The sequence below is a fragment of the Sphaeramia orbicularis genome, chromosome 2 (assembly GCF_902148855.1).
Source record: "Sphaeramia orbicularis chromosome 2, fSphaOr1.1, whole genome shotgun sequence".
Classification (NCBI taxonomy): Eukaryota; Metazoa; Chordata; class Actinopteri; order Kurtiformes; family Apogonidae; genus Sphaeramia; species Sphaeramia orbicularis.
Window position 1 is genome coordinate 17,645,505 of NC_043958.1, and position 16,692 is coordinate 17,662,196.

General features: G+C 36.6%; 2 protein-coding genes across 7 annotated transcripts; both read left to right on the top strand.

The window, feature by feature from the left end:
* The first annotated feature begins 849 nt into the window (after window positions 1-849).
* LOC115434604 (metalloreductase STEAP3) lies at window positions 850-13,568 on the top strand. 6 transcript variants are annotated; one of them, XM_030156643.1, is made up of 7 exons: window positions 850-928; window positions 1,592-1,654; window positions 1,771-2,054; window positions 3,192-3,458; window positions 4,626-5,153; window positions 6,794-6,958; window positions 12,330-12,617. In XM_030156643.1, the coding sequence occupies exons 3-7, from the start codon at window positions 1,827-1,829 to the stop codon at window positions 12,615-12,617; spliced, it is 1,476 nt and encodes a 491-aa protein (XP_030012503.1). In that variant the 5' UTR covers window positions 850-928; window positions 1,592-1,654; window positions 1,771-1,826. The 6 variants fall into 6 exon arrangements, with proteins under 6 accessions (XP_030012503.1, XP_030012518.1, XP_030012511.1 ...); XM_030156651.1 differs by having other exon boundaries at window positions 883-928; window positions 1,592-1,637; XM_030156658.1 differs by lacking the exon at window positions 1,592-1,654 and having other exon boundaries at window positions 870-928.
* A 355-nt stretch (window positions 13,569-13,923) lies between these two features.
* LOC115435001 (acyl-CoA-binding protein-like) lies at window positions 13,924-16,247 on the top strand. Its single transcript, XM_030157170.1, has 4 exons — window positions 13,924-14,098; window positions 14,402-14,519; window positions 14,929-14,991; window positions 16,006-16,247. The coding sequence occupies exons 1-4, from the start codon at window positions 14,093-14,095 to the stop codon at window positions 16,077-16,079; spliced, it is 261 nt and encodes an 86-aa protein (XP_030013030.1). The 5' UTR covers window positions 13,924-14,092; the 3' UTR covers window positions 16,080-16,247.
* Window positions 16,248-16,692: the final 445 nt, after the last annotated feature.

The window sequence follows — 16,692 nt, forward strand, 5'->3', positions numbered from 1 at the left end:
TTAAAGATCGTGCAAAAATGAACAACTTTTGAATTCTAACCTTATTTAACCCTTTCACGCATGAATTATGAGAATATTAATCAAATTTTTTTGTCCAGAGTGGTTTTTATCCCTCTCTCAGCATGAAAAAAACAAACAAACAAAAAAACTATGCAAGTGAATTTTTTATGAACCTATTTTTCATGGAGTCACAAAAATATCCACATAGTTGGACACCATGTGTTTAATTTTAGAAGCAAAGAAACATGTATTTATTGACATATTGTGCAAAAACTATGAAATAAAAACATGCTTAATGCTGCAAATCTGATGTTTTCTCACATTTTAACAAACTCTAATACTAGTTTTTAATTACTTCATGGACATAATATGAAAAAAAAAAAGAAACCAACTATTTTTTATTTTAAAAAAGCAAAAAATAATAATAATTGGCAGTTTGTTTTTTTTTTTTGTTTGTTTTTTTGTTTACATCCAAACATGTTAGTGCAGATCAGGTTTATCTAGAACAGCAAAGTTACAGTAATGGTTTGAATTGCAGTGTATGGGGTTGATGCACAAAAAAAACAAATCCACAAATATACAAGAAAACACCTTTGATCAGCTGTCCACTGTAGTGACCACTATGCATGAAAGGGTTAAATTGTGAAAAATAAAATTAAGTTTTTTAACATCAAGTGCAAAGTGTGCCTAAAAGGCGCACCCGGATACCGGATGGTGAATTAAAGATCTTGAAAACCTCTATTTATTACCAGTTATTTTTATTTTTTATTTTTATTTTTTTGTTATAATCAAGGACGTTTTTTGCTGCTTTATCTTGGTCACACACGTGGGGGCGGGGTTAGGGCGGTGTTTCTCCGTTGCGTCATGTTATCAGGAAGACACGCGCAGCCTGAGCCCTTGACAGCGAGGTGAACACCGCAAAGGCGCAGTAAGTAAAATATTTCACTGAAAGTACGCACAGAACCTTAACTATTTCACTTAATACGACGTTCTTTACCATTAGGGACCTCTATATGTAACCGAGTACTCCTTTGTGCGTAAATAAAGTAACTTTATCCCGAGTTCAAGTTAGCCCGAGTTCAACCAAGAGGAGAATCCAGGTGGCAGTAAACCGCAAAGCGCGTTTGTTTGGAGACGAACGTCATTTAGATTTCAGACAATTTAAGGTTACAGTAAGAAATTTACACCGTACACAAATAAAGTAACGTTTCTTGAAATTACGTGTGATTGTTTATGATTTGTTAGTAAATTCGGCCCGCTGCTCCATGTTATTTTCAGTCAAATATACATGTTTTATAGTTGTTGAAGTGTGTACAATGAAAACTACTACGAACTACGTTGAATATGTTCATAGAAAAAAACAGAGTTAGTGGTGAATGACAAAGTTAGAAATGAAGTCATATTATTCATTTTCAGCTATAAGGATGCCCATATCCATTTGCTATTATTGGATTGGCACCTTCTGCTTTATTAATGTACTGATCTAGGACATGTCGATAGAGACACAGAGAATGGAAATCCTAGTTTTGCACAGTCCTACTTTAACCTCCCAGTAGAAATAAACCTGACTGTGCTTTTATTTTTATTGTAGGTCCTGTTCTTGATGAAAAGGCTATCCTCTTAGATCAAACTCCAAGGTCAAGCCACAGTTGAAGTACATACAAAGCAAATGTGATTGTGTGTTATTACATGATAATACGATTATCAACATTTATAAGTGCGTAAGTAATAGTGAATTTATGTTGTTTTTTGTGCTTTTTCCATTCACAGACTGCTGGTGCCTCTCAGGAATCCTTTGGTCTTTTCTGTAGATTTGCAAGTGCATTATGCCTGATAACATGTCAAGGCCTTTAATCCGAGTCAGGGGTGAAGGTGGAGCCTCCAGACATCTGGAAGCCTCTGTGGCTGAGCATGGCAGTCCAGTGATTGGCATCCTGGGCACGGGTGACTTCTCACGCTCACTGGCCAGACGGCTCTCAGCCTCTGGCTACCAAGTGGTGGTGGGGAGCCGAACCCCTAAACGCTCTGCGTCTCTGTTTCCTGATGAAGCTGAGGTGACATTAACAGCATGTCTCACTTTTGTCTCTGTCTGACACCCACATTCACACTCAATGGGCAACTGGTGTTTTTGTTTCTCTTCCCATGTTGATAATTACATGTTTACTGTGACTTTCCCACGAAGGCTAATTGATGTTGTCATTATCCTGAAAGGATGCTGTAGATCATCATGGAGCTGAATGTGAATATCATAATGCAGTTCATCTGTCTGTTTCAAGGAGAAGCAGTTTAGTAACCAGGATTTATATATAGTGTTCTGCTATCTAAAACCACTCTTTGGATTACTGACCTTATATACATAGAATAGAATAGAATAGAATAGAATAGAATAGAACAGAATAGAATAGACTGTTATTGTTACTGTCACAGGAACAATGAAAATCAGTTTAGCATCAAAAACACTTAGTGCAAAAAGGACTGTATTAAAAAAAAAAAAGTAGGAAGTGGCTATTGGCACAGTACTGTGGGACTACTTTCTCATTTGTCTATTACCACAGAGCCAATCTGGGCCCTCATTATATCATGTGTAAACTGGTAACCTGTAACCTGTCACCCAGCTACCACAGTACTGTGGTAATACGCATCGCACATGCCATGTGCCTATGTGGTTACAGGAAATGGCTAGGGTGGCAGTTAACGGAAGCTGGTTTATACACCTACTCACACTTTCAGTTTCAGCATGCAGGAAAACAACATGAAAGGTGGTGACTGTTTTGCATCATATGAGGAATTTGCCCGGGTTTTTGATGAATATAAATCAGCTACTGGGACAGTGTTCAGAGTGCAGAAGTCAGATGATTTGATTGGGTCTGTGGCAATAGACAAACCAATATTTCATGCCGCAGTAGCCATTGCCATAAAAATATCACACAAATACAAAAGAAAGAAATATAGGCATGTGCAAAAGTTCCAGAATAAAATATTAAATACTCATATGCTACTGAAGTACTACTAGAACTACTAAAATATACAAAGCTAACTATGATGAGAGATATGTGCAACAAATATATACAGGTGCTATAGGATATGTACAAGGTAGATGAAGAAAAACAAGAAACAAGAAAAACAAGATGCATGTGTTGTGGCGTGGCTATTTATATACATATATCACATCACAATTTTTACTTTTCCAGGTGACATCCCAGATGGAGGCAGCAAACCAAGCTGATCTACTCTTTATCGCTGTGTTTCCTGAACACTACTCCACACTGATGGAATTAAAGCCGGCACTAGCTGGAAAAACACTGGTGGATGTTAGCAATGGTTTGCGAATCAGCCACGACGGACCCTCAAATGCTGAGCAGCTGGCTGATTTCTTTCCGGAGAGTTCTGTAGTCAAAGGTTTTAACACTATATCAGCCTGGACACTCCAGATGGGGCCTCGCGATGGAAGCAGGCAGGTAGGATACACTACAACCCCTTGGTGTTGATTTTACTTTGAAACAGTGAGTTTCTTTGGGTCTTAAAATGTGTAAAATTCAATTATGTACATTTTAGGTGTTAAAATGTCTTTATAACGATCAGGTTTCATAAATGTGAATATACTGTGAAGTTTATTTTTATTTTCTAGTTGTCACCTCTGTCTCACTTTTAAATATGGGAACCTGTTTATATTTGGAAAGCGTCTGCCAAATGCGTAAACATATTGGACCAAGTTCAGTGAGATTTGGCTTGAAATCACTCCATATGCTTGGCTGAAGCCTGTTGAGAATCTTTAATCCTAAACCTGCTGCACTTTGTGCTTGATAAATTAGAAACTTGCTGTATAAAGACATGGGAGCCACTTAGGAAATGAGTAAAAGATAAACCCACCAGTACACGCCTACTAACATGAAATGTAATTCCGTATTTATATTGGAAAAGTCTGACTTTAATTTTCCTTCATATTTTTAACCCATTAAGACCCTGAGCTACTTTTATGGCAGCTTCTGAATATTTTTCTCTCTCTATTTAACTTTTCTTAAGTGATTTATTACAGTTTGTTCTAATATCATCCTATATGTTTGGCATTTTTTACTGTAACTCACATATTTTCCTATATGAAACTTCCTATATTTTATTTAGATGTTCATGAAAACTTAGGGTTAATTAAGAGGTTATTGTATCAAAACAGAAAACTGAAGAAAAAGTGATCTTTTCAGTAAAATCTTATCATCAACTGAACATAAAACAAGTGCCTCTATCCGCTGTCATTGATCCAACTCCATGGGTTTTACTGGTGAATCAATGTAGTAGAAAGATGACTGTTTCTATGGTAACTATGAAGTCTCTGAACATCCAAACGGGTCATATCTGATGACCATGAAAAGACAACAAACTGTATTTCACACCAATTATTTACTTATATTGACAGGATTAGTGGAGAAACAGGTATTAAAGGGTTTAGAGCAGTGGAGGTTTGGATCTGTATGGGTTAATTAGATTGGTAATATTTTTAATAAATCTGAAATTTAATTTGAAAGTTACAGAATTATTGAGAGAAAATGAGTAACAGTTCAAGTGAAATGACCTAGACTGAAGGTAGGATTTCTGAAGTCTCTCTCCTTTGTATCTTCTTCCTTTTGTAGGTTTTGCTGTGCAGTGACAACAGCAAGGCCAAGAGCTCAGTCATGCAGCTCTGTCGTAGAATGGGCTTCATCCCCGTTGATATGGGTCGCCTCTCTTCCTCTTTGGAGATTGAAAACATCCCCTTATATCTGTTTCCCTCATGGCGCATCCCCATCCTCTGCACATTGCTGCTATTCATCTTCTTCTATGTGTATAACTTCACCCGAGATGTCTTACAACCTTACATCACAGCTGGAAAAAACACTTTCTATAAAATGCCCATTGAGATTGTAAACGTCACTCTTCCCAGCGTGGCTCTGGTGATGTTGGCGCTGGTCTACTTGCCTGGTTTGTTCGCTGCTTTCCAGCAGCTGTGGTGGGGAACCAAGTACAACCGGTTCCCAAACTGGTTGGATGGATGGCTAAGCAGGAGGAAGCAGTTCGGGCTGTGTAGCTTTCTCTGTGCAGCTTTGCATGTGATATACAGCCTGTGTCTGCCTTTGAGGAAGTCAGCCCGCTACAAACTGCTCAACGCTGCTTTTAAACAGGTAAGAGAAGGAGGTAGAGTAATGTCTGTACAGTCGCAGAAAAAATTATTAGACCACCCTTGTTTTCTTCAATTTCTTGTTCATTTTAATGCACAACTAATGTGCAACTAAAGGTACATTTGTTTGGACAAATATAATAGCTACAAAAATAGCTCATTAGAGTTTAACGGTGCAGGAGACTTTCATCACCAATTTTTCATCAAATCTGTCAAACCCCAGTCATATCCTCAGTATCACGAATCCGTAAGTCTTTCTGTGATTGCTCACCTGAATATCTTGCATCACAGTGAACAATTTTGAAGTGCCATCCACCATAAACAAACCATTTGTTTACAATCAGAGCCGGTAGGTAACTCTGGCATCTTCGGAATTTTGTTGTGACGTGCATTGTGGGAAGCAAAGGTTCGTGCAGCCGCCTAGCAGCGGCAGCGCAACCACTGAAATGTGGAAACGGCTGGAGTGAAACGGAGCTCCGCCTGGCAGCAGCAGCTGCAACTAACACAATGCGGAAACGGCTGGAGCTCCGCTTCCCTCCAGCCGTTTCCGTGTTGTGGCAGTTGCACTGCGGCAGCAGCGCGAACCTTCGCCTCCCACAATGCACATCGTGACAAAATTCCGAAGATGCCCAAGTTACCCTACCAGCTCTGATTGTAAACAAATGGTTTGTTTATGGTGGATGGCACTTCGAAATTGTTCACCGTGATGCAAGAGATTCAGGTGAGTAATCACAGAAAGACTTACTGATTCGTGATACTGAGGATATGAATGGGGTTTTACAGATTTGATGAAAAACTGGTGACGAAAGTCTCCCGCAGCTTTAACTTAAGAGCTGATATCTAGCCATTTTCCATGGTTTTCTTGATAATAACCAAAATCACTTAAGTTCTTACATCAATAATACCATACTGGAAACTATTCTCCCTTGATAAGAAGAATATTCTCCTAAATACGCACCACAGCCACTTTAATCGAATGCGCAATAACTTGTTCTACCTCCCAGTACTTTTATTATTATTATTATTACTTTGATACAGCACTCTATTTTACAGTGTGTATTTGTCTGTCTGTGTAGTAACTGTTTTTATATGTTTTAGCTGTGTTTATGTGTTGTTTTTTGTTTGTGTCTTTTTTAAACTCTGTAACTCAGAGAAATTCACAAGAATTCCAATGTGCCTATACTGCGATGTATTTGTGCAAATGGCAAAATAAAGTCTATTCTATTCTAGTAGCTGTGGCATTGTGCTGCCAAAAACAGTGCTTTTAGGCATTCCATATTTTCTTTTCTGTCTGTTTTAGTCACATGATACACACTGGAGTTAGTACTTGATTGCATAACCATTGTTATTGATGACTTTTGATGGTCTAATCATTTTTTCCATATCTTCAGTGTAATTTTTGCGCTCATGGGCCAGTTGAACCCTTTGGCGGTTCTGTTTTGGCCCACGGGCCATATGTTTATCCATTTCCTTTTGGTGGCAAACGATTGCAACACAGTATAATCCCTCATCTATGTATGTGAAGTCAATGGGCTATGGGTGTATGTACCATTACATATAGAATCACAGAGACTGAATGTGCAATAAAATGCAAACAATCCAGGGGTTTTTCCTCTTTTTCAAAGCAGTTCTTGTGATTTCCAGGTCAAGGACGGAGTGCAGGATGCATGGATCGAAGAGGATGTATGGAGGATGGAACTGTACCTTTCTGTGGGCATCATGGCCCTGGGACTGCTCTCTCTTCTGGCTGTCACTTCGCTTCCCTCAGTCGCGAACACTGTCAACTGGAGGGAGTTCAGCTTCATCCAGGTAAACAGCCAAACAGCAGCTCCCATATCCTCCTGAGACCCAGGAAAGTAAAAGTTTTAGCTTTTTTTCATTAAACAATTGTCTTGATTGGAAACTGTATAATGCAACAGTTTCAGATACATTTTTGAAATTATTTTTATTTGTTTATTTATTTGTTTATTTATTTTTTAATGTAATGCCCTGTGCAGTGGACATCATTTTTTAAGTAAAACTGTGAAACTTTTGTCCCTCATTGAGGACAAAAATACATTGCTGGGTCTCAGGTCGATATAAGGATTTCAATCAGTCAATGCATTCATTTACATACATACTAATACTCTAATCATTATGCGATTTCTGGATTTATCAGATTATTCAAGTGATCATGTGAACAGTATAATCTGATAACAGCAGTAATCTGATTGCTCCCGAATACTCTGATGTTTTCCTGCATGTATACAGGTTAATCTGATTTATTTAGTTCTTTTACGTCTGCGAATGTGTAAACACGATTAAAATCGTGGAAAATGGAAGTTATGTAGTCAAATGTGAGTGGAAGACAGTAACAGGAAGTTTGATCCTGCCATCAGTGAGCCTGTTTACATGACCATAAAAGTCCGATAACTGGGAGTAATCGGATAATTGTAATAATCAGATCTGATGTGTTTACATGCAATTAAAAAATGTGATAATTGAAAAACCCTGGTTTAGATGCTCCAGTCCATTATTGGATTTCTTTTGTTCATACAGTCGCAAAAAAAATTATTAGACCACCCTTGCTTTCTTCAGTTTCTTTTTAATTTTAGCGCCTGGTACAACTAAAGGTACATTTGTTTGGACAAATATAATGTCTGTCTGTTTTAGTCACATGATACACAGGAGTTATTACTTGATTGCATAACCATTGTTTTTGATGGCTTTCGATGGTCTAATAATTTTTTCCGCAACTCTATATAATGATAATACAATCAAACTTCCTGTTACTGTCATCCACTCACATTTGACTACATAACTTCCGTTTTCTACGATTTTAATTGCGTGTACAGATGCGCAAACGTAAAAGAATTAAATAAATCCGACTAACCTGTTTACATGCAGTACTGGTGTGAATGTAAACAGGCTCACTATGTACGTACTCCAAAAGAGATCCGATAATGGACTGGAGCATCTAAACCAGGGTTTACTATTTTCGCATTTGTTAAATCCATGTAAACGTGTCAGATCTGATTATTACAATTACCTGATTACTCCCAGTTATGTCAAAAGAGTAGTTTTCTATTCATGCAGATGTTAAAAGACACATTAGATTAATACAAAACGCTGGCTGACAGGTGTGACATTTTGACATAAACATTCACGAAGATCGCCGCAGACAGATTTAGGCACTTTTTTTTTCCTTCTATCCTCACATGGCCTTACACCCAGACACGTACAGACACTGCGACTCCTGCAGATGCCCCAGATTTTAGCGTTAAACTTGGGCTGTGACAAAGCCATCAGGAAGGTTGTGACTCAGTACACAACACATGGCACATACTTCCTCCCCCTCTCCTCCCCTCTCCTCCCCTCTCCTCTCCTTCCACACAGCGGCTCCTCTGCTCTGCTACTTCCCTTTCATCTTTCGGTTAAACTAATCCGGTGGCCGTCAGATTAGTCATGTGCCGACAGCCAGCGCGATGAAAGCCAACGTGCTGGCCACTACATTTAGACTTGTTGCCCACAGCCTCAGGACAGTGTGTTTACGTATGTACTTAAGTACACTGTGAGTGCCTGCATATCACTGTCATTTTGTGCATGTCTGTGTGTGTGTATAGTTCCATCTTCTATGTCACATTTACTCGACTTTAGTGTGTTTTTATCAGTAACACACTAGACCCAGACTGCCTCCAGGCGGGATGGTGTCCTTTCTGTCCTTGTTAAAATAGTTGAAATTCAATATCCGGATCTGCACCAAGCCTAAATCTCTGAAAACAGGGAATATTCCTGTGAATCTAACACACTGATTTGGTAGTTCATGTTTTGATTAATGTATTGATTTTAGTGAAACTGAAGCATCCACCAAAACAACAGCATAATGACTGTATGACATACATTTATATACAGATTATTTTTTGAGCGATTAAAATGCTAAATATGGTACAAATCATATAGTTAAGTTACACTTTATTCATGATTTAATGCATGAAATGAATGCAAAAAGTGGGGCTTCTATTACTCGCTATGAACTAATGATCACTTTATCATGAGTTAAGGATTGCTGTTTCAGTTACTTTATACATTCTTTGACGTCACCAAAATAGCTTGATTTCCTTCCATCTTGTTTCTGTTTTAAAGCTTCATGTCTCATGTGTCGTTCGCTACTTAAATTTATGATGAAACAAAACTCCCTTTACATGCACATTGTTTCAAGTGTTACCAAACAATAAACGGCATCATATGTGTAAATTATAATGAAAAGCATCAGTTATATGTTAAAATCATGCTTTTTTTGTAGGTCAAAACAGCTCAACTTTCTTTTTCTTGTTTGAAAATCTTCACCTAAATGTTAAAGTAGAGTCGTACTTACAGTGTTGTCTTAGTACAACTCTACGTCATGATATTTGTTTTAAAAAAGCCAAAGTTACCACTTTTAATTGTAATCTCATTTATTTTCTGATGGGTCGAACCGAAGCCTTTATATCACTCATTTCTCAAACATCAGACTCACACAAAGCTAATTTCTTTGTCATTTTGAATCCAGTATCATGTATTAAAACACAACACTGACAAAACAGCACAGCCTGCAGAGGTGCAGTTTGTGTTGGCTGACTAATATATAAGTATAAGAGCACTTCGGGGCTTTCATTCCTTGTGGGGAAGGAAGAAAAAGCGGCAAGAGTATTCTAAATGTAGCATACACATAAATAGATTTTTAGGGTGTTTATTAGGTGGTAGAAGAGAACAAGAACTCAAACTAACCCTTCAGAGCCTCATGGTTCCGCATAAATGTCTTGTGATTTTCTGTTATACGGATGAACTTGAACTACACTTCACATACATATGTGAACAGTTACACTTTAATTGATAATCAAGTATATGCGAAATAAAATAAAGCAAGAGTCGACAACCTACAGCTTCCAGTGCTTACTGTGACTTTTTCAGAATAAATAAATCTGGAAATGAACAACACATAGTTTTAAAAAATGTTATTGTTGTAATTGTCCTTAAATCACTTGTACCCAAATAACAGTTTGAACATTTCATGAACTAAAATGTGAATTATACACCCCAAAAGCTATCAGCCCCAATACCAATATAGTATTTATTTTAATAAGTAGAGTACATGTTATTTTACACAAACACGTGAAATGAATATAACAACAAAGATAATCATGTCAAATGGTTTCTTAATTGTAGATCTGGAAGCAAAAAAAAATCACTAAACAATGTATTATTCTAGAAACATTTTGAATAAGGCCATGTTAAAAATATTCCTAGCCACCATATTTAAAACATAACTAAACATTTACAGTATGTAAACCTATTAGTTGGTTAAAGTTGATGTTTCAATTTAGAATACATAAGCTGTGGTACTTGTGTTAAAGGGCCCAAATATTTTTATAGCTTCAGGTACATATAAATATATATTTTTTTGGTTAAGGTGGCTGACATCAGATATAAAACAACAGTGAGTAACAGAAATTCATGGTGCATCTCGTGCATGACTTAAGGATTTGAACACTAAACATTTAACCATCTTTTAATCACCTGACATGTTTTACTCGAGAGATGACAAAAATGTGTCACAGATTAGCCCAAAAGTCTAATCCTACATCTGTTCAACACTAGAATTAATCCCTTATAATACAGCTTTTTATCTGTGTTTCTGTAGGTGAGATCAAACTATGCAGTTAATGTAAGGCATTATCTTTAAGCGGATTGAGGTCGAATTAAATCATTCGACAGTGTGACCATCTTTGTTTTTCCTGCTCAGTTATCAAATAAAATACATTGACCTTGGCTAAGTGCATTCAGCTCACACTTCCAAACATGTAATATAGATATACTGTATGTTCCCTCTGTGACTTAATTTAGCCTATCTACTGCTGGATGTAATAAAAGTTGAATTTACATATTCCTTTTTTTCACTTTATGGGCCCTGAAGGAAGATTCAAGCTCTGGATTTGACCCTCATACAACAGGAACATGCACCTGGGGACCCAAACCACTAAAGCATATTACAGGAGAATTAACCTCACATGCATGTTTTTTTATGATTATTCGCTCTAATATTATTCTGTAATCAGCATTAAGGAGCTAGGCTAACTGGATAAACCCTACAGTATAGAGCAGGGGCTTCCAAAACTGGCCCACCACAGAGTCCAATCCAGTCTGTGGGAGAATTAGACTGAAGATATTTACAGTCGAGGTTGTCAAAATCATTTTAGTTCAGGACATACAGACAAATCTGATATCAAGTGGGTCAGACCAGTACAATACTATCATACAGTTACATGACGATGTTTACAGTTATGAACTAAGCCTATACGGTTGCAAAAAATATGAATAATCTGAAATATCCAAAGAAAAATGAGTGCCATTTTACCATTATTTGGTTAATCTTTTTCAAGTTTTTGTTCATTTTTGTGCATGTTTTGTTCTTGGTATTGGTTAATTTGATCATATTGATTGGCTTTTGTTGTATTTATTTGTGTATTTCTGTTCATATTGTTAATTTTTCTCAAGTTTTTATTCATTTTTGTGCTTGCTTTGTTATTGGTTAATTTGATCACGTGGGTTGGCTTTTATTTTATTTATTTGTCTATTTCCGTTAATTTTCTTCATGTTTCTCAAGTTTTTGTTCCAGTTTCTTTTCTTGTTATTCTTTATTTTGTTCATATATATTGTTTTTTTTTTTCGTCCTTAAATTGTGTTCATGTTTCTCAGATTTCTCAAAGTTGTAATGCACACGTGTAAATGCTAAACTGAGACATAATATTGTTCTAATTGCACTTATTTTACTTAAGAAATTTCAGGTTGTTCATAGATGTAAACATTTTCAGAATGTAATTTTACATTTTTTCACCCTAAAACAGAAAAATGTTTAGGATTGAAATTATTTATAGAATATTATGCTTTTATTTTACTGGTGCAGCCCACTTAATATCACATTGAACTGAGTCTAGAGTTGAATGCGCTTAAGCAAAATGCTGTTTGTGAAACCCCCTTGAGAAGTGTGTGTGAGTATTCCACGCCTCCAGGGCACAGTAATTACAGTCATATATACTTGGTAATGTTCATTAAGGTCATAAGTGACAGTTCAGTGTGTTTCCTGTGGGTTTTCATCAGTCACTACTACAATGAGCTAATGCGGTCATGTGGTTAGAGGCTGTAAAAGTGTGTTCTTTTCTAGTCCACCATAGGTTACTGTGCCTTGTCCATGGCCACCCTCCACACTGTCCTTTACGGCTGGAATCGTGCCTTTGATCCAGCCCAGTACCGCTTCAACCTCCCTCCCACCTTTCTGCTGGTCCTCATCGTTCCTCTCATGGTTCTACTGGGCCGCCTGGCTCTGGTCCTGCCCTGTGTGGCCCTGCGGCTCCGGAAGATCCGCCGTGGTTGGGAGAAGAGCCGTCATATCCGCTTCACCCTCCCAGACGAAGACTGCCGGAACGGGCTTGAAGATGTCAGTAATGTGTAACGAACACACTGTTAGATGATCGCACACTCACTGGAGATGAATGATGAGCACACCCTTGGGATGAGGGTTTTTCGATAAGGTCAAAACTGGAAGTAAAATAGAAGAAAAGTCTAATTTTTAGAAATACTTGGCCATACAGGGCGATGGTCCTTGAGCTTATTGCACTATCATTATATGACAATACTCTAGTTTGTCCTTCTGCGTTTTAATTTATTAATATTTTACCTGCTGTATTTGTTTTGAAAGTATAAGTACTAGTATTAGTATTAGAAGTAGACTTGGCCTTTCCTTGGTTTCTGCATTCCTGTCATTCAAAGATATTAATTTTTAGTTTAATTTCTTTATTTCAAGCCTGTAACTTCCAGCACAGTCCTTTATATATCTTTAAATCTAACATCGTTCGATAAGAGTAGCTTATATGTTAGTACTGAAGTTTCTCGATGATGTTCCGTCAGTGTTACAGTTTCTTTTTGATGCTTCATTTTGGTTGAAGTGCCTTGATTTACAAAAAAAATTAACTCTAATATGCCAGATGAGAATGAAAGGCTGCTACACTCCCTTAATGTCACCGACATGTATTAAATTTCTAGACTAGTCAGTATGACATTTAAGAAAATAATATGTGGTATTTTTCCTTTTTATAGTTAACACATTTTCACTATTTGCTGTAGACATTGGAGGACCTATCAGTAAACTGTTGACATAAAACAATCTAATTAGTTGTTAGAGAACTTTCTAAGCTTTAAGATAAAATCAAAACTTGTTGAGATTTGTACAGTATTGTTGTTACACTTCATGTCAGTTTTATTTTCTCACTTTTACATGTTTTTGCCAAAGATAAGTTTTGTTATCTGAAAGATAACTGTAAGTGTCATCCCACAAAGGTACAATTGTAAAAATTGCAAACTGAAATTTCTGTTATATAGAATAAAGCATTTTTTCTATAAATAACGCTTTTTTTGTACTTTGTTGTTTGTTTGTTTTTTTTTTATCTCTAGTGAAGCCAATCATCCCTGTTAGTTTGTAGTTCATTGAATGGGTAGATGCTGCCTCCTTGTGGTGAAGAAACAAACTTAAAAAAAAAAGCTGAACAAAAGGAAAAAAATATATCAGGAATTACTTTCTTATCCCTACTTCTCTGACAAGGAAAGCTTTTAGTTTCACAGTACTTTGTCCTACACAAGTGTTTAATGTGTAAATTAATTCAGTTGCAATGAATAATACAAATATGTGCGGAAATAGTAATGTGTAATGTAAAAAAATAGTTTCTTTTTTAAATTCAACATATCAATATTTATAATCAACCTACTGAATTGCATGCTCTTATTCTGCTAATGCACTGTTTGAGCTCTTCCTGTTGAAGTACCTCCCATTTTACAAACAGTCAAAAACTAGAATTGCAGGACGAGTTGGACAAGTGACAAAGTGCTGAAAACTCAGATCATAGCAGCAACGAGGCGTCTCTCCCTGTCATCATGACTGTGAGTATTTCCAATTTTCCTCAGGTGTTACATAAGTTTTGTAAAATTATGAACATATATATTTATACATACATTGACAGGGCCTCTGACTACATTGTCATTAGATGTTATGTAGCAAAAGTTGTGTTTAAGTACCTGTGTGAAGATACATTTGATTGATTGTTGTGAGAAGCTGCAAATTTTGTTGTACCCTTTTCTCTTTTTTTGTGTTAAACTACACACTGTGGATCTAAAGGTTTCCAGGTACCGACATAAATCTCATGCTGCTCTGCTGTGTCGGGTTTTGTTTTCTCATCTTACCAGGAGTCCTTTCAAAAAGCAGCGGAAGAGGCAAAGGTTCTGCTCCAGAAACCAGATAAAGATGAATTATCTGCATTATACGGTTTATATAAACAAGCCACAGTTGGAGACGTGAACATTGGTAAGTCAATGTGGATTTCTTGTGCTGTAGATTCCACACTAGCCTCATGCTCTTTCTTGTCCTGTTCTGTTGGGGGTGACTCACCAGGGAAACGGTTTCCACTTGGGTGGAGACTGAGGGGACAAAAAAATGAGGCCTAGCCAGTTTGGTGTCATTCTGAAAATGATGTCAAGACTTAAGCTTTTTTTTTTTTTTATCTTGTTCATTCTTGTCAAGACTAATAGAGAAAAAAGGACATTGTGACCATAATTGTGTATTTAAATGTCACATGTATTCGATAAGAGTAGAAATGTATTGAATTTGTTTTGGTTGAAACCTTAGTTTATGATGTGATATGTCTGTATAAGAGTCAAAGTCACAGTCTGGTTTTGCTCTTTGACATACTTATCTGTTAAAACTGTATCAACAGATCGCCCTGGTATTCTCGACTTCACAGGACGAGGGAAATGGGATGCGTGGAATGCAAGGAAAGGTCAGATTATAACATTTCAAATCCTGTAAAACATTCATTGTCTCTTTAACCCTTTCATGCACTGTCCACTCCAGTGGACAGTTCTTCTCCAGCTGTTCTCTTGTATATTAATGGGTTTTGTTTTAGTTCCATATCAGCCAACACAGTGGACACTTATGCACCATCCCATACACTGTAATTCAGATCATTACTGTAACTTTGCTGTTCTTGATAAACCTGATCTGCACTAACATGTTTGAGTGTAAATCAATTGTTATTTGTTAGACAAGAAGGTTTTTTTTTTTGCATATTATCTCCATGAAGTGAGTAATTACTAGCATTAGAATATGTTAAAATGTGAGAAGACATCAGATTAGCAGCATTAAAAATGTTTTTATTTCATTGTTTTCATATCACGTTCTGATATTGGGTTTTAAACACGTTTCTTTACTTCAAAAATTAAATGCATGGATATTTTTGTAACTCCATAGAAAAAAAAAAAACCTCGATCGCATTGTTTTTTTCATGGCTAAACACTGAAGAACAAAATCTTGACTAAGGTTCTCATAATTCGTGCATGAAAGGGTTAAATACATTCAAAGTCATTCTAAATCAATGGGAAAAGGATAAACCCGGATGTAGATGTTTTTCTAATTGATGGAATCGCGTATGTAAGGAACGTTGTTGTTAAACTTTTAGTACCTTTTAAATTATTGATGATTTTTTATATGTATGTTCTTACTTTAGTGTTTTATGTGTATTTTTAGTGTGGATATATGGCTGTGATTTCTATTTTGTGTTACTTCTGCTGCTGCTGTGGTTAGGACACTCTTAAAAAAGAGGTTTTTAATCTCAGTGGTATTATTCCTGCTTTTTAAAAAAAAAAAAAAAGTCTAAAATCCAGATTTCAAGGAAGATCAAAGCCCGGTTTGAAGCCTGTACAGTTGTATTTCTACTTTTCTCTGTCATGTTTTTGATCGTTAACCTGATGAAAACAACAAAGATAAGCATGTTTTTCTGTTTTTATTTGTACAGGTTTGTCCCAGGATGAAGCGATGGTCAGCTACATTGAACTGGTGGAGAAACTGAAGATAAAATATGGCATTTAGAGTCTGTTTATTTTGAACTGATACATATTTTCATGAAAGTGCTAAAGTGCTAAGTCCTAAACAGTTATGCTAAGCAATTTTTTTCCCATTTACGGTAAAATAAGAGTCTTATAAATGCTGCTTGATCATTTTGAACCATAGGAGTGACTATTAAATACTTTTTCCGGATTCTGTATTTAGTTTCTTTTGTCCGCTATGAATCACACTTGAAACTAAAATCCAACGATTCCATCCCCTGCCAATAGTTTTGACTTTCATCTGCAGAGGAAACACTCTGAACCCACAGATGTTCAGCACAGATGGCTGAATCAGTGCCGTTTAGATCAGTCTCACAATTTATGCAGTTTCTCCTTCTCTTGGGAATTCATCGTGTGTGAAGCATCATCGAAAACTGTCTTGTTAGATTATAAATCAAGTAAAAGATTTGAGGTGTTTTCCTGGATATTTTGGGATATTTGGAGCCCATTAAGGCTACATTTAAACACTTCTCATTTCAACAGTTCCTGAGTTTGATATAGAGCATAAAGATTGGACTGTGTTTCATAGGAAAAAAGGTCATATGGTCTAAGTATAAAGTGATTACCCATCATGCCTAGTGCCTATAGTACAAGCC

Excerpts from the sequence above, each read along its gene's own strand:
- LOC115434604 (XM_030156643.1), top strand. The coding sequence starts at position 1,827 with ATGCCTGATAACATGTCAAGGCCTTTAATCCGAGTCAGGGGTGAAGGT. Across the intron at positions 3,459-4,625 it reads CTCGCGATGGAAGCAGGCAG|GTTTTGCTGTGCAGTGACAA; the intron begins GTAGGATACACT and ends TTCCTTTTGTAG. Across the intron at positions 6,959-12,329 it reads GGGAGTTCAGCTTCATCCAG|TCCACCATAGGTTACTGTGC; the intron begins GTAAACAGCCAA and ends GTTCTTTTCTAG.
- LOC115435001 (XM_030157170.1), top strand. Across the intron at positions 14,520-14,928 it reads AGTTGGAGACGTGAACATTG|ATCGCCCTGGTATTCTCGAC; the intron begins GTAAGTCAATGT and ends CTGTATCAACAG. Across the intron at positions 14,992-16,005 it reads TGCGTGGAATGCAAGGAAAG|GTTTGTCCCAGGATGAAGCG; the intron begins GTCAGATTATAA and ends TTATTTGTACAG.